Source organism: Tasmannia lanceolata, unplaced genomic scaffold (genome assembly GCF_043159265.1).
Source record: "Tasmannia lanceolata isolate RefF3 unplaced genomic scaffold, GAP_Taslan_0.1 ptg000006l, whole genome shotgun sequence".
Classification (NCBI taxonomy): domain Eukaryota; kingdom Viridiplantae; phylum Streptophyta; class Magnoliopsida; order Canellales; family Winteraceae; genus Tasmannia; species Tasmannia lanceolata.
The window spans coordinates 23,463,069-23,488,455 of record NW_027518683.1 but is presented as its reverse complement, the minus strand read 5'-3'; the positions used below and the strand labels follow the sequence as shown (position 1 = coordinate 23,488,455).

Here is a 25,387-nt window from a genome sequence, read left to right as displayed (position 1 = left end):
TTCTCCTATTTTAAGTTTTGGATTCGTTTCTTCCTTCTATTTGCTTGTTTCAGTCTTTATTTTTGGAGTTGGCTTCTTCTTTGACAACGATTCCTAGCTCATTTCTCAAGCCCACGTTACCGTTGCAGTAGTTGGATTTTTAATCCTGAAGTTCTACCAAAAATATGTGGGGGTTTATTTTCTTAATAAAGACTTTAGATTGTGAACATTTTTTCCCCTCTCACAAGGATTCATTGCTCATTTCTTATACTTTGGCAGTAATGGCTGAATCATAGTTGCCGGAAACTCGTTGGGCGGGGGGGGGGGGGGGGAACTCCTTGGGCAGGTGGGAAAAGTCATAGTTGCCGGAAACTCCTTGGGTGGGTGGGAAACCTGTTTCCCATAAAATGCGTTTCTCGTGGCTGGGAAACTCGTTTCCTCTTAAATGAGGGAAACACGTTTCGGAAACGTTTCCAAAATATGATACAAAATTGGAGAAATGTTTCTGAAACACGTGGGAAACATATGAAAAACTTATGTAAACAATGTGTAGATGCGTGATAAACGTATGCAACACTCGTAGAAAGTGCATATGAAATGTGTAGGAAACATGTGTGGAACTTGCGAAAATCATTTTGGAAAAAATACATAATTTCCTAAGACGTTTCTCGTAAGATTTTCTATTGTTTCTTTTTTCTAGTTTCCCCTATATTTTTTTTCATGCGTTTCCCGTTTCCGTTTCACGTTTCGTTTCTGGAATTCGTTTCCCACCCTGATAACTATGGGGAAAACCGTTTCCCCTAAAACGCGTTTCCCGCATTTCGGAAACGTTTACTAAAGAAGAAAAAAAAAATTGGATAAATGTTTTCGAAACGCATGGGAAACATATGAGAAACTTATGTAAATCATGTGCGAAACGCGTGATAAACGTATCCAACATCCATAGAAAACGTGTGTGAAACATGTGTGGAACAATCAACAATTTGGAGATCTTCAAATTTTATATATTATGGATTGGATTGAAGCAACGATAATGTTGCTCCATTGTGATCTGGTGTTCATGGGTTCTGAGTCACGAGAACAGCCTCTCTGCAAAGCAGGGGTAAGGCTGCGTAATCTAGCCCTACCCAGACCCCGCAATGGTAGGAGCCTCGTGCACTAGGCTGCCCCCTTTTTTATGGATTGGATTGGAACAAGAATTTTCATTTTGAATATATATATGAATGGCATACATGAGGCTTTTGTTTTTGAATATTAAATGTATGTAGTATGGATTATAGAATGATATTCTTGTACAAATACTCAACTTAACTCAACAAAGCCTTTGTCCCAAACTAGTTGGGGTTGGCTAAATGAATCCTTTAAAAAAATTTCATGAAGAAGGAATCTACTTAGCTCTAGTTGGGTTCTTCTACGTGGATCATTTTCTTCTATTCTATCCTATCCAAGGTCGACTCACGTTATTCGTTATGTTTCTAGCTATCATGTCTTTCCTCACTGTTTCTACCCAAGTTGTTTTCGGTCTGCCCTTACCTCTTTTTACTCCATCAATTTGGCACGAGTCGCCTCTTCTCACCGGAGCATCCAAAGGCCTAGGTTGTGTATGTCCAAACCATCTTAAGCGATGCTCTCTCATCTTCTCCTCAATTGGTGCCACCCCCATCTTTTTATGTATGTCTTCATTTTTAATTCTATCTAGCCCTGTGTGGCCGCACATCCATCTAAGCATTCGCATCTCCGCTACACTCATCTTATGCACATGCTGCTTCTTGGTGGCCCAACATTCTGAGCCGTACAACATGGCTGGTCTCACAGCTGTCTTATAAAACTTTCCCTTCAACTTGGTAGGGATTTTACGGTCGCACATAACTCCTGAGGCAAGCTTCGACTTCAACCAACCTGCTCTTATTCTATGGTTAACATCCTCTTCAATCTCTCCTTCCTTATGTAGAATCAGCACGCCTCCTTACATTGCTAAAGTTGCATTCCATATATTTTGTCTTAGTCCTACTCGGTCTAAAACCTTTGGATTCGAAAGTAGTTCTCCATAACTCTAACTTAGCATTTACTCCTGCTTTGGTTTCGTCGATTAATACTATGTCGTCTGCAAATAACATACACCACGTCACCTCATCCTTGATACCCTCCGTAAGCTCATCCATAACTAGCTTAAAAAGATAAGGGCTTAGAGTTGATCCTTATCTTTTTGCAGACGACAAGTGTAAGCTCATTCATAACTAGCGTAAAATGATAAGGGCTTAGAGCTGATCCTTATCTATATATAATTTCATATATTCTTGTAAAAATATATGAAATTATATATAGAGTACCAGAGTGACCCATTTTTTCTCTCCAAATCTACCAATGAGCTGAAGTAGCGAACTGACTTAGCCTACCCTAATCGTACTGGGTAGCCCGTACCTGTTCCCGTACCGCGTACCGAAACGAACCACATTCCAGGTAACCTTGGTGTGGAACTTAGGAAAATCATTTTGGAAAAAACACAACATAAATTGTGGAATTGATATTAAAAAAGAAAACAGTAGCATATATTGTAATAAAAATGAGGAAAATTCAAATTGAAATTTGAAATTAACAAAATTTAAATCTACAAAACCACATATTTCGTATTTTCCTTGTGTTTCATATGTGTTTCTTCTATGATTTTCTATGATTTTCTCGTTTCTCATTTCCCCTATATTTTTTTCATGCGTTTTCCGTTTCCGTTTCACGTTTCGTTTCCTGAATTCGTTTCTCACTCTGGTAACTATGGGCTGACTGTTGCAAAGGGGCTGTTCTATAAAAACAACCCCCCACCGTCAGTTGAGGATCATCAGAAAAAGCAAAGATGATAGAATCTCAGATAAGAAAACCCCTTACAGAGGGTCAAAACTCTCTACTACTTTAGTCTTCTTATTGGAAGAAGAATCCAAGCCACTAGCCACAATCCCTATACCTCATTGCCATCCACAAGCTCTCAACCGCTACAAGATGTTAAACCTTATTTACAGAGTGCTAAATACATTAATTCCCACTAATGCACACTTTATGTGCGCTAGCAATGCCCATTCGGGTCCAACTTTATCTATGCTCATGGACAATCTGTCTTATCATAACTCATTGTGTACACAACATAAATAAGACAGAGAGACTACTTGTTGTGAGAATAAGTATGGGCGGGGCCTATCTTCAAAGATCTAAACAATTTAGTTGTTGGGCCCCACCAAAGGTTGAGAGAGAGAGAGAGAGAGAGAGAGAGAGAGAACTGGGCAGTCCCTTATTTTTTCTCTCTTTCTCGCGTTCTCTGTACATTGACAGTGATTCTGCCTACTACTACTCTACCAGGTTGGCAACCAAACACTACATACTGTTGTCCAAGGTAAGTTCTAGGCAAACCCAATTCTTGTCTCCTCCTTGTTGACTACTTATTTCACTACTCTCTGAGTCTATTGCCACATAGTGACACATTAATCTTGGAAGTGACACATTCTTCACTATTTCTCTTTTTTCTTGTTCTTCAAAGAGGTTAAACCCTCTCCAAACCCTAGCTTTTTTACATTCTTATTCTGTGCTTTCTTGTTTAGTTTCTTGACGTGACTAATTTTTTCTAGCGATTAAGCCCTTTCTCTCTTTGTTTTCTCGCGTTTTACAGCTCTGCATTTCATCTTTTTCACCTATGTTTGGGATTTTTAGATAGATGTTCCAAAGCATACTTTTGGCTTCAAAAAATCGATTAATTGGATGTTGAAATCAGATGTTGAAAATCTCAGTCTGAAACTTTGATCATCTTTTGCATTTTCTTGCGGGTTCTCGCTCGATTAGGCCATTTCTTTTGTAAAATTGCTCATGCATTGGTGTCTTTTTCCTCTCAGTAGCTGTGTGATGAAGGATTTGTGGAATTCGATTATATAATCCCTACAAAGTCTGTTAGAATATGTATATATTCACTATAGGGACAAATTTTACAAAAAATATTTCACATAACTACAGTAGGAATAATTATAAGTTCTGTGATTATGATTTCCTTTAATCATTGTATTACATTCGATCCAATTGAGTCACTGGGCTTCTTATAAAAGTTTCTTGAAAAGAATAGGTCACTTAAAAAAGATGAGGAGTTTTATGACGGATTAGCGTTTTGATGCTAGGCGTAGGCATTCTATTTCCTTTGAATTTTGAAGTCGTAACCAACATTCCATGGGAACAACCTTCTCTAAAATCATTTGATCTTGGTTTTGAAGCTATTTTTTTTCTCGTATATTGAAATTAAATGTTTAACATTCTCACTTTTTTTCAATATTGGAACATTTACATGCTTCATATATCTTATTACTACAATGAAATGCTATTCAATACCGAATATATCAACTATCACGTTTAATCCAACTTTCTGATTGCATTTGATTGGGCCTCCCTACTAGTTTTAATGAGTGTGCTTTATTGTGAGAGTATTGGTTTATATACCAGTTAGCAGTAGATGCAGGTTAAATTTTACCTTTTCTTTCTGAATCTGCCTTTCATGCTGAATGTAATCCTTCTCATTTTTGTCTAATGTTACATGTTGAGTTACTTAGGCTTTGTCTTCTTACAGCTGCGCGTCAGCTTATTTTACTCAACCTTCATAAGCTTCAGCCCTTCTGCCATTACTGTAATTGTACTTATCTTGAAACTTTTCAATTTTTTTATTTAGGCCTTGTTTGTTTGAGATTATGACAACCGATTTTGAGCCCCAAACCTATTATTGGGCTCAAAATTACATTTAAATTTGAGTCCAATGATAGGTTTAGGGCTGATAATCAGTTGTCATAATCTGAAACGAACAGGGCCTTAGAGTGTTTTTTGATTTTATCTGCTTGCTATTGTTTGATTTTATGTTATGTACCTTTTTTCTAGTACGATGGATACGATGGACTACAGTTCGGAAGATGAAGCAGAAATCAGTGAGACCGAGGTAGATGGCTATAAGGACAAAGCATATTTGCTATTGAAGAGTGGGAAGCTAAAAGTCAAATATTCAGGTACCTCTTTTAGATGCCCCTTCTGCAAGGGGAAGAAGAAACAAGATTACAGTTACAAGGACTTTCTCCAGCACGCCTGTAAGAACCGGTAAAAAAATATATATATATAAATATAAAAATGGCCTCATAGGTGGGTAATCATCGGCCATTACTCATTTTCCCCAAGTTAATCGGGCATGAGGACATCTGGCATAATGGGGCGTACACGATTCGAACCCAAGTCTAAGCTAAGATTGAACGGCTTCCTACCACTAAGCCACCGCCCCAGATGTCAACAAAAACGGAATAGATATATATATATGTTAAAAATTTCCAATAGTCACTATTCACAATAGTCACTATGCGAGATTACTATGCAGAAATACTATGCAAGTTCACTATTGAGATACACTATTTAAAAGTATTATTCACAGTAGGACCCACCGAGTACTATTTACAAACGAGTCCCACCATCAGTAGGTCCCACATCAGCGGGCCCCACACCCGCAGGTCCCACATCAGCGGGCCCCACATCAGCGGGCCCCACACAAGTAGGTCTCACACAAGTAGGTCCCACACAAGCGGGCCCCACGACCAGCGGGTCCTACCACCAGCGGGACCCATCCCTAGTGGAAACGAAAATATCATCGCACCGACGAAAATAATAATAAAAAAATGCAAAAATACTATTGTCCGACAAAATTAATAATAAAAAAATATTATTAACTATGCAAAATACTGTTAACCGACGAAAATAATAATTTAAAATAGTAAATAGTTTTTACTATGCAAAAGTACTATGCAAAAATACTATTGACCGACAGAAATAATAATTTAAAATAGTAAATAGTCTTTACTATGCAAAAAGTACTATGCAAAAAAAATGTCTATAAATAGAGGAGGAGGAGGAGAAGAAAAGGAGAAGAGAAGAGAAGAGAAGAGAAGAGAGAGAGAGAGAGAGAGGAAGAGAAGAGAAGAAAGAGAAAGAGGAAGAGAGAGAGAAGAAGGAAAAAGAAAATCCACTACCGAGTAAGTCTTTTATAATAGTCTCTCTTTCATGGTTGGTTCTACCACCTAAAATTATTTGAAAGCAATGATCTCTTTCAATGGTTGGTTCTACCACCTAAATTATTTAATGATCTCTTTCATGGTTGGTTCTACCACCTACCTATATTTTATTTGAAGTAATGGTTGGTTTTACCACCTATATGGATAAAGTAATGGTTGGTTCTACCACCTATATACTTAACGGTGAAATACTCGCATAGTAACCGTAAAGTAAACTGTAAGGAAAGAAAGGCGAAGAAAGGCGAACTGCTGAGCATAGTAGCCAAAGAATGGTGGCCCACATGAATAGTAACATGCGGGGCCCACATGAATAGTAACATGCGAGGCCCACATGAATAGTAACATGCGGGGCCCACATGAATAGTAACATGCGAGGCCCACATGAATGAGTAACATGCGGGGCCCACATGAATAGTAACATGCGGGGCCCACATGAATAGTAGCATGTGGGGTCCACATGAATGGTAACCTATGGGGTCCACATGCATAGTAACATGTGGGGTCCATATGAATAGTGTCTGCTAGGCCCCATGATCTTGAAATATGAATTTGATAACAAATAATATGGGGTCCACAGGGAACATTATTTTGGACATAGATGGACATTACCTGGATAGAAAGGACACTACCTTAAAATATGAATTTGATGATAACTGTTAATTTTTGGGCCCACTTGGTAGGGAGGCATACACGTGCAAGGTGGAACCACCCTCAAATTGGGGTATATATATCTTTGGTGGAAGTTTGATATAAAAAAATGAGACAGCAGTATAGCGCCTCAAAATGAGTGTCTATGCCAAAACAGAACGTGAATATTGTTTTATCTTCAGGATGATGCCCCTCACACCCTCACTTAGAGGCCGTCCCAATATATATACATCCGAAGTCTTTACAAGGCAGGTGATACCTAACTTTGCTCGTACGACTTTCAATGTATCCAACAAGAATGGTGAAGTATTTGATTTACATTGTTTCTAAGTTATTCTATATTATATGTTGAAATGGATTCAGTTTAAATTGTATTTATTTGAAATGATTCTGAAAATCTCGAGGAAAGGTAGGAAAGGTTGCTGGGCTGTATATGGAAAATTTCTCCTCACTATGTAGACGTGTTTTAAAACTGGGGAGGGCGTGGACCCAAAAGGGCAGTGACCCAAAAGGGCATGACCCAGAACCGGATAATAGCGGACAATATCTACATGGGTAGGATCGGGATTTCACATCATGGTATCAGGGCTGGACCTTCTATCATATTGGAAAAGTATTTGTTCAGTTTATTTGAATTGAATTCTGGTTTAGAAAATCTCTATGAATTATTATGTTGGAAAAGTATTTGAATGTTATTTGAATAAATATGGATCTTGATCTGCTGTTTAGATTGAACTATCATACCTGCTAGGTTACTATCACTCTGCTTGACGTTGATTCCTCCACCACAGGAGTTGAGGCATTAGATGGTGGAGCATTTGCAAATGAAGGAACCATGGGATAAGGGACTGTGTTATCAGAGAGTTTGTTCCTGAGTTTTTACATTTTGACGCCTTGCGTCATTTACCATGTCTATCAATACTTTGTTATGATAAGACATCTTTCAGTTGTAATAAGATTCTATCGTGGTTGATGCTTGTATAAAAAAAAAAATAGTTACATGATTTTTGCTTTCTTTTGCTCGTAGCGACTCGTCGGAAATCGGGTCGTTACAGTTGTGGTATCAAAGCCCGGGTTTACGGAAACCCTGGTGCTTGTGGGTTGTGTCGTTAAGTAGGGTTAGATAGCTAATAGGTGACATATGATGTGTCACATTTCAAGGGTAAACTGGAAAAAAAAAATAAAATTGATAGTGGTCCACCATCAAAGAACTTGTGCCCCCACTGTGGAAGGATTCACGTTGGGCAATGCTGGAGAAGAAGGGATTGCCCTAAGGCACCAGCCTTCATCCAAAACCGCCCACCTCCGCCACAATATCAACCGGTGCAAACAATCAGCAGAACCAGGGAAGAAGAAATCAGTACCGCCCTCTGACCCAAGATAAGAACGCACAGCCAGGAACTGAAAAGCGTTTCTTCGCCCTAATCAACGAGGTACAGGATGGGGCCTAATCAACGATGACAACGAGGTACAGGATGGGGCAACAGAAGGTCAGAAAACTTATTTATAAATTATGGATTATGGGAAACAAGGGAATTCATAGGAGTAAAATGTCTGCCTAGAATAGAAGATTAGTAGTATTTAAGAGGCAGTGCAGATTATAATGGATTTCACAAGACGTTGATTTCTAATCAAAATTAAGATTTACAAAGTAAAGGAGATGATCTTAAATTATCATGTGTCGAGATTCTGATTATCAAGATATCTAGGTTATGGGCGTAGGAATTTCGGGGACGAAATTTTTTTTAAGGGGGGTAGAATGTAAGAACCGGTAAAAAAATATATATATATAAATATAAAAATGGCCTCATAGGTGGGTAATCATCGGCCATTACTCATTTTCCCCAAGTTAATCGGGCATGAGGACATCTGGCATAATGGGGCGTACACGATTCGAACCCAAGTCTAAGCTAAGATTGAACGGCTTCCTACCACTAAGCCACCGCCCCAGATGTCAACAAAAACGGAATAGATATATATATATGTTAAAAATTTCCAATAGTCACTATTCACAATAGTCACTATGCGAGATTACTATGCAGAAATACTATGCAAGTTCACTATTGAGATACACTATTTAAAAGTATTATTCACAGTAGGACCCACCGAGTACTATTTACAAACGAGTCCCACCATCAGTAGGTCCCACATCAGCGGGCCCCACACCCGCAGGTCCCACATCAGCGGGCCCCACATCAGCGGGCCCCACACAAGTAGGTCTCACACAAGTAGGTCCCACACAAGCGGGCCCCACGACCAGCGGGTCCTACCACCAGCGGGACCCATCCCTAGTGGAAACGAAAATATCATCGCACCGACGAAAATAATAATAAAAAAATGCAAAAATACTATTGTCCGACAAAATTAATAATAAAAAAATATTATTAACTATGCAAAATACTGTTAACCGACGAAAATAATAATTTAAAATAGTAAATAGTTTTTACTATGCAAAAGTACTATGCAAAAATACTATTGACCGACAGAAATAATAATTTAAAATAGTAAATAGTCTTTACTATGCAAAAAGTACTATGCAAAAAAAATGTCTATAAATAGAGGAGGAGGAGGAGAAGAAAAGGAGAAGAGAAGAGAAGAGAAGAGAAGAGAGAGAGAGAGAGAGAGGAAGAGAAGAGAAGAAAGAGAAAGAGGAAGAGAGAGAGAAGAAGGAAAAAGAAAATCCACTACCGAGTAAGTCTTTTATAATAGTCTCTCTTTCATGGTTGGTTCTACCACCTAAAATTATTTGAAAGCAATGATCTCTTTCAATGGTTGGTTCTACCACCTAAATTATTTAATGATCTCTTTCATGGTTGGTTCTACCACCTACCTATATTTTATTTGAAGTAATGGTTGGTTTTACCACCTATATGGATAAAGTAATGGTTGGTTCTACCACCTATATACTTAACGGTGAAATACTCGCATAGTAACCGTAAAGTAAACTGTAAGGAAAGAAAGGCGAAGAAAGGCGAACTGCTGAGCATAGTAGCCAAAGAATGGTGGCCCACATGAATAGTAACATGCGGGGCCCACATGAATAGTAACATGCGAGGCCCACATGAATAGTAACATGCGGGGCCCACATGAATAGTAACATGCGAGGCCCACATGAATGAGTAACATGCGGGGCTCACATGAATAGTAACATGCGGGGCCCACATGAATAGTAGCATGTGGGGTCCACATGAATGGTAACCTATGGGGTCCACATGCATAGTAACATGTGGGGTCCATATGAATAGTGTCTGCTAGGCCCCATGATCTTGAAATATGAATTTGATAACAAATAATATGGGGTCCACAGGGAACATTATTTTGGACATAGATGGACATTACCTGGATAGAAAGGACACTACCTTAAAATATGAATTTGATGATAACTGTTAATTTTTGGGCCCACTTGGTAGGGAGGCATACACGTGCAAGGTGGAACCACCCTCAAATTGGGGTATATATATCTTTGGTGGAAGTTTGATATAAAAAAATGAGACAGCAGTATAGCGCCTCAAAATGAGTGTCTATGCCAAAACAGAACGTGAATATTGTTTTATCTTCAGGATGATGCCCCTCACACCCTCACTTAGAGGCCGTCCCAATATATATACATCCGAAGTCTTTACAAGGCAGGTGATACCTAACTTTGCTCGTACGACTTTCAATGTATCCAACAAGAATGGTGAAGTATTTGATTTACATTGTTTCTAAGTTATTCTATATTATATGTTGAAATGGATTCAGTTTAAATTGTATTTATTTGAAATGATTCTGAAAATCTCGAGGAAAGGTAGGAAAGGTTGCTGGGCTGTATATGGAAAATTTCTCCTCACTATGTAGACGTGTTTTAAAACTGGGGAGGGCGTGGACCCAAAAGGGCAGTGACCCAAAAGGGCATGACCCAGAACCGGATAATAGCGGACAATATCTACATGGGTAGGATCGGGATTTCACATCATGGTATCAGGGCTGGACCTTCTATCATATTGGAAAAGTATTTGTTCAGTTTATTTGAATTGAATTCTGGTTTAGAAAATCTCTATGAATTATTATGTTGGAAAAGTATTTGAATGTTATTTGAATAAATATGGATCTTGATCTGCTGTTTAGATTGAACTATCATACCTGCTAGGTTACTATCACTCTGCTTGACGTTGATTCCTCCACCACAGGAGTTGAGGCATTAGATGGTGGAGCATTTGCAAATGAAGGAACCATGGGATAAGGGACTGTGTTATCAGAGAGTTTGTTCCTGAGTTTTTACATTTTGACGCCTTGCGTCATTTACCATGTCTATCAATACTTTGTTATGATAAGACATCTTTCAGTTGTAATAAGATTCTATCGTGGTTGATGCTTGTATAAAAAAAAAAATAGTTACATGATTTTTGCTTTCTTTTGCTCGTAGCGACTCGTCGGAAATCGGGTCGTTACAACGCCACTGGAGCGGGTGCATCTAGTAGAGGTCGGTTCAAAGAAAAGGCGAACCACCTTGCATTGGCGATGTTCTTAAGAACGGATCTAGCCGATGCCGGTGTTCCAACGCAATCTAATGTCCAGTCGAAACCGCCTACTGAATCAATGAGTGATGAGCGGTTTGTTTGGCCTTGGATGGGCATCATAATTAACCTTCCAGTTGAGAGGAAGGATGGAAAATATGTTAGAGGAAGTTCATCTAGGTTAAAAGATCAATTATCTAAATATAATCCTGTAAAAGTTCATCCTGTATGGAACTTCCGAGGTTTTACAGGGAATTCTATAGTAGAGTTCAGGAAGGATTGGACTGGATTTCATGATGCAATGGCGTTTGAGAAATCTTACGAAACAAATCATTTTGGTAAGAAAAACTGGAATGAATGGAAGCGCCGTGGATCGAGTATCTATTGTTGGGTTGCATGTTCTGACGAGTACTACATGGACGGTCCTATGGGAGAGCATTTGCGGAAACATGGTGATCTGAAGACAGTCGCCGATCTTTTAAGTGAAGAAAGTAGAAAAAATGATAAACTTGTGGCCAATTTGATAAACAAAAATGATGTGAAGAATAAGCACTTGAGAGTGTTGGAATGCGATTGTAATGAGACCACGCTATCTCTTCGTAGGATGGTTGAAGAGAAAGACAAGCTCCATCAACGTCAAAATGAAGGTACACCCCTTAAAAAGTCCCCATTTGTTTTTGTATATTATTTTTTGGATCATGATCCTCTGTGTTATTTTAAGTACTAGTAAAAATGCACGTGCGTTGCAACGTGCGACTGTGAATGATATTTTACAATAATTTAGTACAATTGTATAAATAAAAATAAAAATTGATCATACATTGACTAAATAAAAATATTGAATTCTCCCTATAATATACAATACCCATGAGCATTTGCTTCCCATGAAGTAAGTTTAAAGGAGTTGAACATTGTTTATGATAAGAATTTGCAAGCATATTACAGATGAACCGTTTGTAAGGAAATAGATTGAGATTTTACATCAAAAGTTCCAAGAAAATTCTATGCATTCTTGATAGGTTTCTTCGTGATTGACTCGAGACACATACCAAATCTCACATTAGAGAATTTACAGCGCTTGTTAAGAAATGGACGTAATTTGTTTCTTTAAATTATCTACCTACGGAATACACTGGCAATTGTGTGAGTCCTGTGATGCTATAAGATCTCCTCATAATTTTTATAAATTGTAATGTCTCCCCTATTCAAGGATGGGAAATACAGCCTGAAGGCTTAGGATTAATTTTCTTGATCTTGATTGGTCCTTGAAAGGGCGGAAAGGAACATCGGCAAATAACGTTAACCGCAGAAGTGAATTCTATAATGAGCTTTTGTCGAGGAGCAATCTCACCTTCTGACAGGATGGAAAGTGATTCCCATGCCGTGAGGAATGAAGGCTGGCAATGTCCAATTCTTTTGTTTCATGATCATCAGAAACAGTGACCCATCTGAGACTAAAATGATACTAAAATTATAGGTGGCCACAAGAATAGAGTATTCACTTGTACGATGTCATAAAATTCAATCAGAAAACCTACCTTAATATGCGCTCCTAGGTGAAAGTAACAAATGCTACAACATATATTCATATATCCATAATAAAAGACATAAGTTGTCTTCAACAATGTACATTCCTGCTCTAGTACCTATAAATATATTAGGAAAGCTACAAATGATCATTGAACGTGTCCTATGATGTTGATTAGTATTCAAGGAATATAAGCAACAAGATCTGCAGTATGATCTAATGAATTTTCTTCTCAATAATGAAAGCAAACATTCAATCCCAAAGCTCAAATACAACAAGCAATCCAGTAAGTAGGACTTAGTTCAGTCAACAGAGATAATTACCTAATTCAAGTAACATAAGAGTGTACGGAATCTTTGCTCTTGCAAACCTATCAGAGAACTGTCATGAGTGGAGGCTTTCTTGTGCTTGAAGGGAAGATGACGAAATACATACAATGAGGAGAAACAAAGAGACGTAGACAACAAATACTCCAAACTCAGAGCCTTCGAACTATATATATATATATATATATATATATATATATATATATATATATATATATATATATATATATATATATATATATATATATATATTACTATGTGTGTGTGTGTGTGTCAACTGAATTCCATGTCAAACTTGTAACCTGAGGGATAAGACACCATTGCTATGAACATAGATCTTATAAATACCCAATACAAAATTGCTCTTTCCTTCTATATTTTTCTCCATCTATAATTTTTTTTGTTTGCAAGAAAAGTAATATCTTGATGCATAAAATGATGAAAATTCCAAGGCCCATTGCTTGGCCCAGGAACGACATCTGCAAGCCCAAGCAAACTTTATGCCCAACCATGACAACTTTGCAAGACCCAATAGACATGAAAATTAGACCCTTTTCTTGCACACACTAATTTTTTGTTTTTCAGTTTGCTGTAGACTGCAAACTTATACATGCACAAACCTAATAGGAAGTTTCACATATCACTACTAAGGGCCATTTATAAGTTCTAGAGCTACATTTCAATCAATTAGAGTAGAAATTCAGAATTTGCTGTCAAACAACCCCCAAATGCAAACAGCTGTCAAAGACTAAGGATTTTGTCTGTATGGATCTTCTAAATGGAAGAGGATGCATCCAACTTCCAAAACAAGCGAATTCAAGATGGCTAAAGTTCAATGGAAGAGAAAATTATCAGCAAAATCTGGATTACCAAGTCATCCAAAGCCACCAAGAGACGTATGGAAAGGCTCTCTATAAAAAAAAATCAATATGCAATCAAAGATCTATATGCAAGGAATAAGAGTTTAAATGTGACTATGAAATAATCTCATCAAGGAATTTATGTTGAACAAAACTTATGGTGCACCTCAATATACTTTGTCTGCTCAAAAAACATTGGCATTGACTATTTAGAGAAGCAGAGCATTCCTTTTTGTTAAGAGAAAGTTTAGAGAGAAAAATGAATGAGTTAGGGTAATCTACTCCTGACTCATATCTTTATACTAAAATATAAAGAAATGTACAAAGTCCTAAATGCCCTTAGGCAAGTTACATATTTCAACACTCCCCCTCAAGCTGGAATGTAGATATCATATATTCCTACCTTGTTACACATATCACTCAATTTTGACTTATTTAAGGACTTTGTAAACATATCAGCTAATTGGTCCCCTGACCGAATAAACACAGTGCAAATCTCTCTTTTCTGGATTCTTTGACGGATAAAATGACAATCCACTTCAATATGTTTGGTGCGCTCATGGAAGACTGGATTGTTGGCAATGTATATTGCAGCTTTGTTGTCACAATAAAGCTGCGAAGGAGAAGATGAAATGAAGCCAATTTCAGAAAGAAGTGAACGTAGGCAAATAAGTTCCGTGCTTGTCTGTGCCATTTCCTTGTATTCAGCCTCTGCACTGGACTTAGCTATAATATCCTGCTTCTTACTCTTCCATGAAACAAGATTGCCACCTACAAATGTACAATAACAAGTGGTGGACAGTTTGTCTGCTGGGGATCCAGCCCAATCTGCATTAGAGAAGCCTTCAACTTTCATATGGCCATGTCTTTTGAACATCAATCCCTTCCCTGGAGCCCCTTTCAAATACTTGAGAATCTGTATCACCGTAGCCCAGTGAGAAGTACGTGGAGCGCTTGTATACTGATTGACAACTCCAACATCATATGAAATATCTGGCCGAGTAACCGTGAGATATGTAAGTTTACCGACACGCCTGCGATACCTGCCAGGATCCTCCAACAACTCTCCTTCTTCTGGAACGAGCTTCACATTAGGATCCATGGGTGCAGAAGCTGGTTTAACTCCAAGATTCCCTGTTTCTTTTAGCAAGTCTAAGACATTCTTTCTCTGTGATAGGAACAAGCCTCTAGAAGAATGAGCAACCTCTATCCCCAAGAAATACCCGAGCTGACCCAAATCCTCAGTAGAGAATTCCTTTTGCAAGAAGGTTTTCAAACGCTGTATACCTTGTGAATTGCTCCCTGTGATGATTATGTCATCCACATAAACTATCAACAAAATACACCTAGCTGAAGAGTGATAACTGAAGACTGAGTGATCCATTGCGCATTGTGTCATCCCAAAACGCATGACTGCCTCACTGAATCTCCCAAACCACACACGCAGAGATTGTTTGAGGCCATAGAGTGACTTGCGTAGGCGACACACGTAGGAGGAAGTCTCCCCCTGAGCAACAAACCCTGGGGGTTGCTCCATATACACTTCCTCAGTCAGGTCGCCATGGAAGAAGGCATTCTTCACATCCAGCTGATGAAGAGGCCAGCTATGATTAACGGCAAGAGACAGGAGCACACGTACAGAGGGAATTTTCGCAACTGGACTGAAGGTCTCAGTGTAGTCAACACCAAAAGTCTGAGTGTATCATTTCGCTACTAACCGTGCTTTGAAGCGCTCGATAGTACCATCAGGGAGGTACTTGATGGAGAAAACCCACCGATAACCAACAGGACGGGCACCAGGGGGTAGGGGAACCAGATCTCATGTATCATTACTATGAAGAGCGCTCATTTCTAGGTTCATTGCATCACGCCGACCAAGATGTTCAAGAGCCTCAACCCCTGACTGTGGTAAAGACATAGAAGACAGAGGAAACAAAGCTCTGGAAGGTATTGGTGAGCCTATCATAAGAAACAAAATTCGAAATAGGATGTGCAGTGGAACGGGATCTCGTACGAGATGCAATAGGAGAATCAGAAACAACAGTGGAAGGCGGAAGAGAAGATACCTGAGAGCTGGAGAGAGGGATCATCGGCTAAGAAGATGATTGTGCGAGAGGAGGTAGAAGAGACCTATCTGTAACTTGGCGCCGCTGATACTGCTTTGTAATTTTAGGTGGAGCTGGCTTCTCCAACGTGGCAGAAGAAGTAGAATCTGCAGAAGGTAGTTGTACGGAAACAGGAGATGACGGAAGAGAAGCAGGTAGATTTGGTAAGGGAAGCGATACCTGGGACTCAAGAGAAGGGGTGAAAGATTCCACGCCATGTTTGAAGAATGCCTCAGGCTCAAAGAACGTAACATCGACTGAGACAAACCAACGACGCAGACGAGGGCTATAGCAATGATAGCCTTTCTGCGTACGGGAATACCCAGAAAGACACAACGCTCAGATCGGGGATCGAGTTTGTCACGGCCAGGTCCAAGTTGATGAACAAAACAAACGCAACCAAATACACGAGGTGTTAGAGGAAACGATTCCTTTCCAGGAGATAAAATCTCGAAAGAAGAAGCACCCTCTAAGACGGAGGAAGTCGATTCGCTAAGAACCACGCTGTGAGAAGGGCATCACTCCAGTATGCCTTAGGAACACTCATCTGAAAAAGAAGAGTACGACCTACTTCAAGCAAATAACGAAGTTTCCTCTCAGCAACACCATTCTGTTGAGAGGTGTACGCAAAATGAAGACTGATGTAGAATCCCATGTTGGGAGAGATAGGATTGAAAGCCATTAGTATCAGACAAGTATTATCTAGCATTGTCAGTACGAAGACATTTAATATTGCAATTATATTGATTCATAATTTCAGAGTGAAATGTGAGAAAAGCAAAGAACACTTCAGATCTACTTTTCAGTAAATATAACCAAGTCATGCGTGAGAAGTCATCAATAAACACAATAAAATACTGAAAGCCAGTACTAGACGCGACCCTAGAGGGTCCCCATACATCAGAATGGACTAATTCAAATGGACTAAACACTCTACTAATGACATGGGAAGGAAACGACACACGACGGTATTTCCCGAGTTCACATGACTCACACTGAAAACTAGAAAAGGTCCGGGAACCAGAGAAGTCTGCTGCAGCCGCTGAAGTGAAGGCTGCCCTAGGCGACAATACCACTGAAATGTATCCACAGACCTATGTAAGACAGTAGGCGGCCGACAGTCAAGACGATAGAGTCCATCTACCTCACGATCTATTCTAATCGTCTTCCTAGTCGAGAGACCCTGAAACAAGCAATAAGATGGGAAAAATGAGACAGAACAGTGAAGAGATTTAGTAATTTGGCTAACTGAAAGTAGACTAAATGGTGATTTTGGGACACATAAAACAGAAGATAAGGTAAGTGCAGGATGAGGGGAGATATGACCAACACCAGTGATAGGTGTAGTGGACCCATCAGCAAGGGTGATAGACTGAGAGGGAGACGAGAAGGAGCGAAAAGAATGAAGCTGGGAAGAGTTACCAGTCATGTAGTTGGATGTGCCAGAGTCAATAATCCATGACCCTGAGCTAGATAGAAGGGTAGTGGGTGAACTACCTGACTGGGCGAAGCCTGCAGAGGGAGGACGAGAACTGAGCCTCAGACGCTGGAACTCCTCATAATCGGCACGGGATAATGTATAGGTTGAATCCGCTGGCGCAGTAATAGAAGCAGAGGGAGCTGAATCTAAAGCAGAAGCAGTAGTAGCACCCATGTGCCTGACAAAGCTCGGGATGCAGGGTATAGCAATGGTCGATATAATATCCCTCTCGCTGATAGTGAGTGCAAAAAGAACGGCCACAGCTACCACCAGATCGACAATGACAGAAGGAGACTTCTTGCTGAGAAGAAAAAGGTAATGATACTTTCCTGTCAAAGTTTATACTGTATCTGGTATTTGATATAATGCAGATTCTTGCAATATATTACTGATTACGAGAAATATTTGGGTCGTAAAACACCTCACTAATTTCTGTTTAATCTGGTAGACAGTCATGAAGCATTACTTTAATTTCTATTTATCAAATACACCAACTTAATTTTAATTTCTATTTAAGCTTGTAGCAATGGTTAAGATGTTTGATACAAATCTTTTTACTTGTTTTCAGAATGCTATGAAAAATAGTTCCCTTGAAATGGCAGCTTTGGACCAGAAGAGGGCTGACGAAAATGTCTTGAAGCTGGTTGAAAAACAAAAGGTGCGTTTCCTGGTGTTAGGCCTTGAGTAATGCAATGTTTAGAAACTCCTCAATTCAGTCATCAACTCGTCTGACGACTCGGTTTTACCTTGGTCAAGTTCTTGTCCCAATCCTGGTTTTGCCCTACTAAGTCAACCCAAACTCCTTTGATTTCCCAAGTTAATGAAAAATTGACCTCTCCAATCATTGACTTGCCTCAGTCAATCCTTTTTACCTTGGGCAAGTTCTTGTCATACTCTGAGTTTCTATTTTTAAAAGCTGAAATAAAGGTTCTCAGGAAGATGAAGATATTTCTTTTCCAATTCTGGAATTCATTTCATTTATCATTTAACCATGGATATAAATCTGCAGATGGAGAAAGAGAAAGCTCTCAACAAGATTCTTCACCTACAAAATCAATTGGATGACAAGCAAGCATTGGAATTGGAAATTGAACAGCGAACAGGGAGGTTACTGGTGATGGAGCATATGGGAAATGATGATTCAGTTAAGAAGAAGATGTTGGAAATGAGCAAAGAATTGGAAGAGAAAGTTGGAGAAATGGATGACCTCGATGATTTAAATCAACAACTTATAATCAAAGAGCGCTTGAGCAATGACGAGCTACAGGAAGCTTGTAAAGAATTGATTGCCGTATGGATATTCCGCCTCCCCCTTTTGTCTGAACTCCTTAATATAAATTTTGAGGCAGCAACCCCTATAATAATGCAACATGCTATCTGTATTTTACGAGATTTATCTTCCATGGAACCATGAGATCAAATTTGATTGATGATTATTGAACTTTGCTTTATAGGGGCTGACAGACCTACAGAGTGGTCACACATTGATTGGAATCAGGAGAATGGGAGAGCTTGATGAAAAACCATTCCATGCTGCATGCAGACAAAGGTATCCATCTGAAGAAGCAGTAGTTAAAGCTAGTGAGTTATGCTCTTTGTGGGAGGAGTATCTTAGACAGCCGGAATGGCATCCATATAAAATAATCACTATCGATGGAAAATGTGAGGTATGGATTTCATACTTTTGGTCCTGATGTTCTTCGCATACTTCTTTAATTAGCTATTTTTTGCGTTGGTATAATGTGTGTTTCATATTAATTTGTAGTACCGACGCGAAACAACAGAAATGTTCTGTTTCCATCCCCACTGAAATGCATACCGAAACCAAAACCGTACGTATATTGGTGGTATACTCTATCGGTATGTTTTACATAATTATATTTATATGAATTACTTGTGAAATGTGTTGTATGTATTATGTATAAATTTTTACATGAATACATGTGAAATGTGGTAAGTACTGAATTATCAGACATGCTCGACAATGCATGCCACTAGGTGTTCGAGGTTGCTAAGCCATTGTGGATGGCCGCCTTGCTTCTGCGATGATTCCAAAGTGTGTATTTATGCCTACTCGAGCATTTCCTAAATTTTTTGTTTTATTGGTAGCGTTTCCAAAAATTCCATCTTAAAATTTTTTCATTTGCATATGTTTCCATATGCTTCTGTGATTTTACAGGATTTTAGCACAATTTTTGAACTAAAAACAAAACATTTCTGTTTCCATGGTGATTGGAACCGAAATTTAAAACCTTGCATGTTTCTACATAATCATTTCTCGGTAACCTTGTGGGCTGATCCCTTTTTCTTCGTTCATCACCAATGGCTGATCCCGTGGTTCACTTCCTGCATGGATCTATTTGTGGACTCATCCATTATTTTCAGTTTTTTTAAGCTACGTCAGTTTAACAGATCTTGGGAATAATGTTTCTCTTTTTGTTAACGTCTCTATCCCATTTTACAGCTGTATTTATTTCCTTTACTGTTTATGGTGTTTTATTGAAGCTGTTTTATATGATATTTCCAGATCTGATTACTCCTTTCTTTGTTCTGAGATTTGTTGTTGGATTAGCTTACTTTTTGTATGCTACATTTTTTGTGATTTCAGTTCAGGGATACTAGAGACGTGGTCGGTATTGTTCTTAGGACACATGCCAAATGGCATTCCTCCCACTTGGTGCAGCTTTCACATGACTGGGTCATCTTTTTTTGTTCATTATTTAATGCTCCATCTAGAGACAAGTAAAATAAGATATTGATGGCTCACAAATTCAAAAAATTTCTTCGTACTTGCAGTATTCCTTGTTCCCTCTCTCTGTTTTTAGATGAACAATAATTTGTTTCTTCTTTTGATGGGTAGATAGAGTTTGAATCCTTGACGTCAGTGCTACACAATTGGGGTGTGTTTGGATTGTCGGAATCTGGAATTGGTATCGGTATCCGATTCCGATTTACGTGATTCCGGCATTTGGTTTCGTTTGCATATTAGAATTGGAAACGATGCTCACCTCTGATTGGAGAAAACGAGGGAATATTTGATAGTTTTTGATACCTGCCCTATGGGGTAGTATTCTGATTCCTTGAATGGGAGAAAATAAGGCGTTAAATCTCTTCTTAATATTACTTCCCGATGTTAGGTTTTTGTGAGACTTCCGTCGCTCGACTTCAAATCTCGATTGAAGGCATGCTCTCTCTCTCTCTCTCTCTCTCTCTCTCTCTCTCTCTCTCTTGTGGTGGAGACTGATCTGCCCAGATCACTTTCCATCTCTCCCCCTCTCTCCCCCTACCTCTTTCTCTCTCTGTGTATCTTTTTGTGGGAGTAACTGGGAGAAACATATCAGTTCTATTGCTTTATTCAATCAATTCTTTATTTTGTTTGCTTGATTCTTTCTGGAATTTCTGGAATTTGTGCTACATCAAATTTGTAACGGATCTTGCTGGAATCCATGATTCTTACCGTCATGTGATGGTGTGGACTTGGGGGTGAGCAGAGAATATTGTAATCTAATTAGTGATGGGTTAATACCCAATTTCCATCATTTGATTTTAAATCAAATTGAAAGGATATAGTGGGTTAGGGAATATATTGTGATCCAGATGCTTCTTTCCCTCACTTTCGTCTGTAGGATTTCAACTGCTTTTTTTGATGGAAAGGTTTTTTGATGCAAAGCTAACCTTTCCATACTTTAGAGGGAGACCAACAAAACTAGTTTGTGATTTCAATATGTAACTTGTATTTGTGTGATTTTCTTATTGATTGAGATTGTATGAAAATTTGATTCCATTCCAACGTTGGTTTGGACGGTACCAAACGCTAGAATCGGAATCACGATTGATTCCTGAGAAGAATTCTAGTGCTTACACAGAAACTAGAATTGGAATCATTATCCGTTTACCGAGGGAATTGCAATTGGATTGGAATGTGATACCGATACCAATTCCTTATTCCGGTAAACCATACGAAACTGAGAATTCTCCCAAAAAAAAGAAAAAAAATTCTTCGTAAGCTTTCCACATCTGTACTTTGGACAACACTTATTTCCCATATTGAGCCGTTTGCTAGTAGATAAGTCCATCCATCATTTTTGTCTTCCATGAATTTGCTACTGTATTTATGTAAACTGATCTGTTCAAGATATTTATTGCTTCTCTCTCTTTTGGTAAACAAGAAAAATGTATGTGAAACTGTTAAAGCTTTTGTCTGAGACTGACTTGTACCGAGGATTGTGGAAAAGTTCATTTTTCATGTCTACCATCTATTTAACTTGGCTACTACGTCTCAAAGAAATTTCTTTTGTCCCGCTCTTCATTTATGATGTTTTAGTTGATGTAGTTATGATTTTGGGTGCAGGAAAAAATAAATGAAGATGATGAAAGGTTGAAAGGTCTGAAAAATGAGTGGGGTGATGATGTCTTCAAGGCTGTAACTGCCGCCTTGTTGGAGATGAATGAATATAATCCAAGTGGCAGATACGTGGTACCTGAACTATGGAACTTTAAAGCAGGAAGGAAGGCAACCTTGAAGGAGGTTATCCAATATATACTGAGCAAATGGAAGACACAGAAGAGAAAGAGATGAGAAATCGAAAGCTGTTATTCAAATCAAGCATTTAAAATACATTTTATGTTAAATATAGGCTTTGTTTGTCCAAATGTCTAGACTTGATTTCTAATTACTTAGATGTATGAGCCGAGATAAGCTGCAGCCAAAGAATCTGTGAGTCGTCTGTTTTCAAGCACTTGAACAACATTTAACTGCTAGATTGTCTTTGTTAAGCGGTATGTTTAGCAAAGGCAGGACTTTGAACTGATGCATAAAGATCTCATTTGCCATGACACCAGGCTTATGGTAAGGGATAAAAATGACTATTGAACTATGGCATTTACTCAGCTCAATTTTTTTCTTGCTTCGGCACATTGTATATCCATCCATGGTTTAGTTGGAAAACTGAAATTGGTCTTAGACGGTGCTTAACTTTGTCAGAAATTTACATGATGATTTTCTTTAATAGATGTGTTATTGTGAAATAATTTTTCCTACGTTGCACTTCAGATACACAAGAGCTATCGAGAATTTTTGCAACATATCTTCTTGGAATATGTGTTTCAATGAAAGATTATGGTGTTTTCAGTCTGTTGATAGCCTTTTATGCTCTCCTTTAAAGTGATCTCGTCTTCGATCCTACCTGCCCTAAGAACATGATAGCCTTTTTGTTCATTGTTCTTGCCTGGTTACTGGGTAACATGGTGCTGGAGTGCCCGGAAAAAGAAATGGCAAACATGTAAAGCCAGGTCTGAAATATGAAGCAAAGAATTATACATGCCTACAGAACAACATATCAGCAAAGTGTCTGTCGAGGGCACCAAAACATTCAAAAGATTATGAAGATCAGATTGGTACTTTTACTCTCGAAATTTCAGTTCAACCACTATTGTCTGTGAATTCTGATGTTGTGCCTGAGGTATGTTCAACCTTCTGCTTACATTGATTGTACCATCTTGTTATAAGAAAATGGAAAAAATGGGAATGCATCCCAAAAACTGCTATCTAGGAACTGAATCCCCTCCCTCACACATTATCTTGTCTTAGTGCTGCGAATATAAAACATCAAGGATGAAATAGTGCCTTGGCATTGTGTTAGTAAGCAATTGCCTTTTTTTTTTCTTTTTTCTTTTCATGCTGGGTTTCTGTGAATGTTGGGCCACCAAGAAGTAGCGTGTGCATAAGATGAGTGTAGCGGAGATGAGAATGCTTAGATAGATGTGCGGCCACACAAGGTTAGATCGAATTAAAAATGAAGACATTTGTAAAAAGGTGGGGGTGGCACCAATTGAGGAGAAGATGAGAGCACTGCTTAAGATGGTTTGGACATATACAACGTAAGCCTTTTGATGCTCCAGTGAGAAGAAGTGACTCGTGCCAAGTTGATGGAGTGAAAAGAGGTAGGGAGACCGAAAACAACTTGGGTAGAAACAGTAAGGAAAGACTTGAGGGCTAGGAACATAACAAAGAACATGACCTTGGATAGGATAGAATGGAAGGAAATGATCCAAGTAGACGAATCCAACTAGTGTCAGGATTAGACTTAGTCAATTTGAGCCGGGTGAAACCTTTCACCTTCTTCATGAATTTTTCTAAAGGATTCATTAGCCGACTCCAACTAGCTTGGGACAAAGGCTTAGCTGAGTTGAGTTAGATGTTGGGTTTCTGTGAGCAGCCACGACCCCTTCATACCCTCTTATTCTTGCAGTGGTTAAATACATATGCTTGGGACAAAAAGATAAGTCACAATAAATCTGTGAATTATTATTTCGATTATACCTAGTAGCGTATAAATGAGGCATAGGTTGATCCAGTCGATTCCGATCTCTACCCCGAAAATGGGAAGTTGGTCGAAGCATTCGTTGAATAAAGATATTGGATACAGGACACTCACAAAGAACAGGTTGCTACGGCCTTGGACTTGCTAGTGTGATGTCAATATAAGATCTCATGAAATTCTTCTACCTGTATCATTCGAGAACTGGGCAAGTTTAATGGCTTCCTTTTGTACCAGAGATGCAAATTTGACCAACTCCCCTGTGTTTTCTTATGGGTTCATCCTATTAATAAAAAATTCTGAATGCGGGAGCCTCATGATCACATATTAGCTCTATTTTGCTTTTCTTTGGATCCGCAGCCAATGAATGGTTACTATCTCCTAGGGCTCGGGTTTGCCCCAGTCAGCATGAAACTTGACTACACTACACATTGGGTTCGGTCACAGGAGCGAAGCCATGACCATCTCATGACTAAATGATGTGAAAAGGCAAGGCAGCTAACACAGATCTTTTTGGCTGCTGCTTGGGTTATCTCGAGTAGGGGTGTAAACGGATCGAATTCGGAGCGGATATGGCTATATCCGAATTCGATTACAGTATACACTATCCGAATTCGGATTCGGATTCGACGGATATTTAATATTTATTACCGAATTCGTATCCGTCAGATATTGTTCGAATTCGGATATTATCCGTATCCGTTTATCCGGTAAATTCGAACATTTTATTGCAGCACTTTATCTTTTTTCTCCTACTTACTCGAATGAATTTTCCAAACCCTAAAACTAGACCTCTACAGTCTCTTCACAAAATTAACTCTCAAACCCTAAAATATATGAGATCCTCTTCTTCCTTTTAAAACAAAGGCAAAGAGAGAGAGAGGGAGGCGATGGGGATGGATGATAGTGTTGGTAGTGGTCTTTGGGTTTTTCCTCTTTTTTTTTGTATATGATGGAATGGGTTTGGGTTATTTTGATGGAATGGGTTTGGGCTATTTTTGTTTTTATTTTATTTTTTCTAAAAAGAATATTCACTTTTCTTATAGAAACAAAAGATAGTGTGTCATTAAAAAAATAAAATATTAATGATATTATTAATAATAAATAAAAAGGATTTACTTCTCGGATTCGGATGTTAAACGGATCGGATATACCGTTTACCAGATTCGCATCCGCTAAGAGCCAGATATCTCATAAACGGATTCGGATAATATCCGCTTGAAACGGATAATATTCGCTTTAAACGGATTCGGATGCGGACGGTAATCGAATTTCCGAATATCCATTTACACCCCTAATCTCGAGTGGTTGGTGAATTTACCATCAAATTTGAACAAATGTAAAGTAGTGATCCAATTCTCATTCAATTGGAATTGGACTTTGCTTTCAAAGCTTGGTAAAGGGAGCATTTAGAGAGGAAGGATGAAAAAGGTTGGGAAGATTGAGTAGCTAGAAAAAACACACCCCACGATTAGCTTTAAGGTCAGTCACGGTGACAGATATCTCATAATTTGGGATGTTTTTCTCTCTCTTAGCTTTATCCTAAATCCTATTCTCTTAATTGGTCTCGTAAGATTTAA

At 38.7% G+C, this 25,387-nt stretch overlaps 1 protein-coding gene across 1 annotated transcript; it reads left to right on the top strand.

The window, feature by feature from the left end:
• The first annotated feature begins 4,885 nt into the window (after positions 1 to 4,885).
• Positions 4,886 to 22,525, top strand: LOC143878851 (factor of DNA methylation 1-like). The gene is made up of 8 exons (XM_077381068.1): positions 4,886 to 5,069; positions 11,125 to 11,835; positions 16,076 to 16,162; positions 17,687 to 17,802; positions 18,056 to 18,145; positions 18,497 to 18,778; positions 18,942 to 19,154; positions 21,839 to 22,525. The coding sequence occupies exons 1-8, from the start codon at positions 4,886 to 4,888 to the stop codon at positions 22,064 to 22,066; spliced, it is 1,911 nt and encodes a 636-aa protein (XP_077237183.1). The 3' UTR covers positions 22,067 to 22,525.
• Positions 22,526 to 25,387: the final 2,862 nt, after the last annotated feature.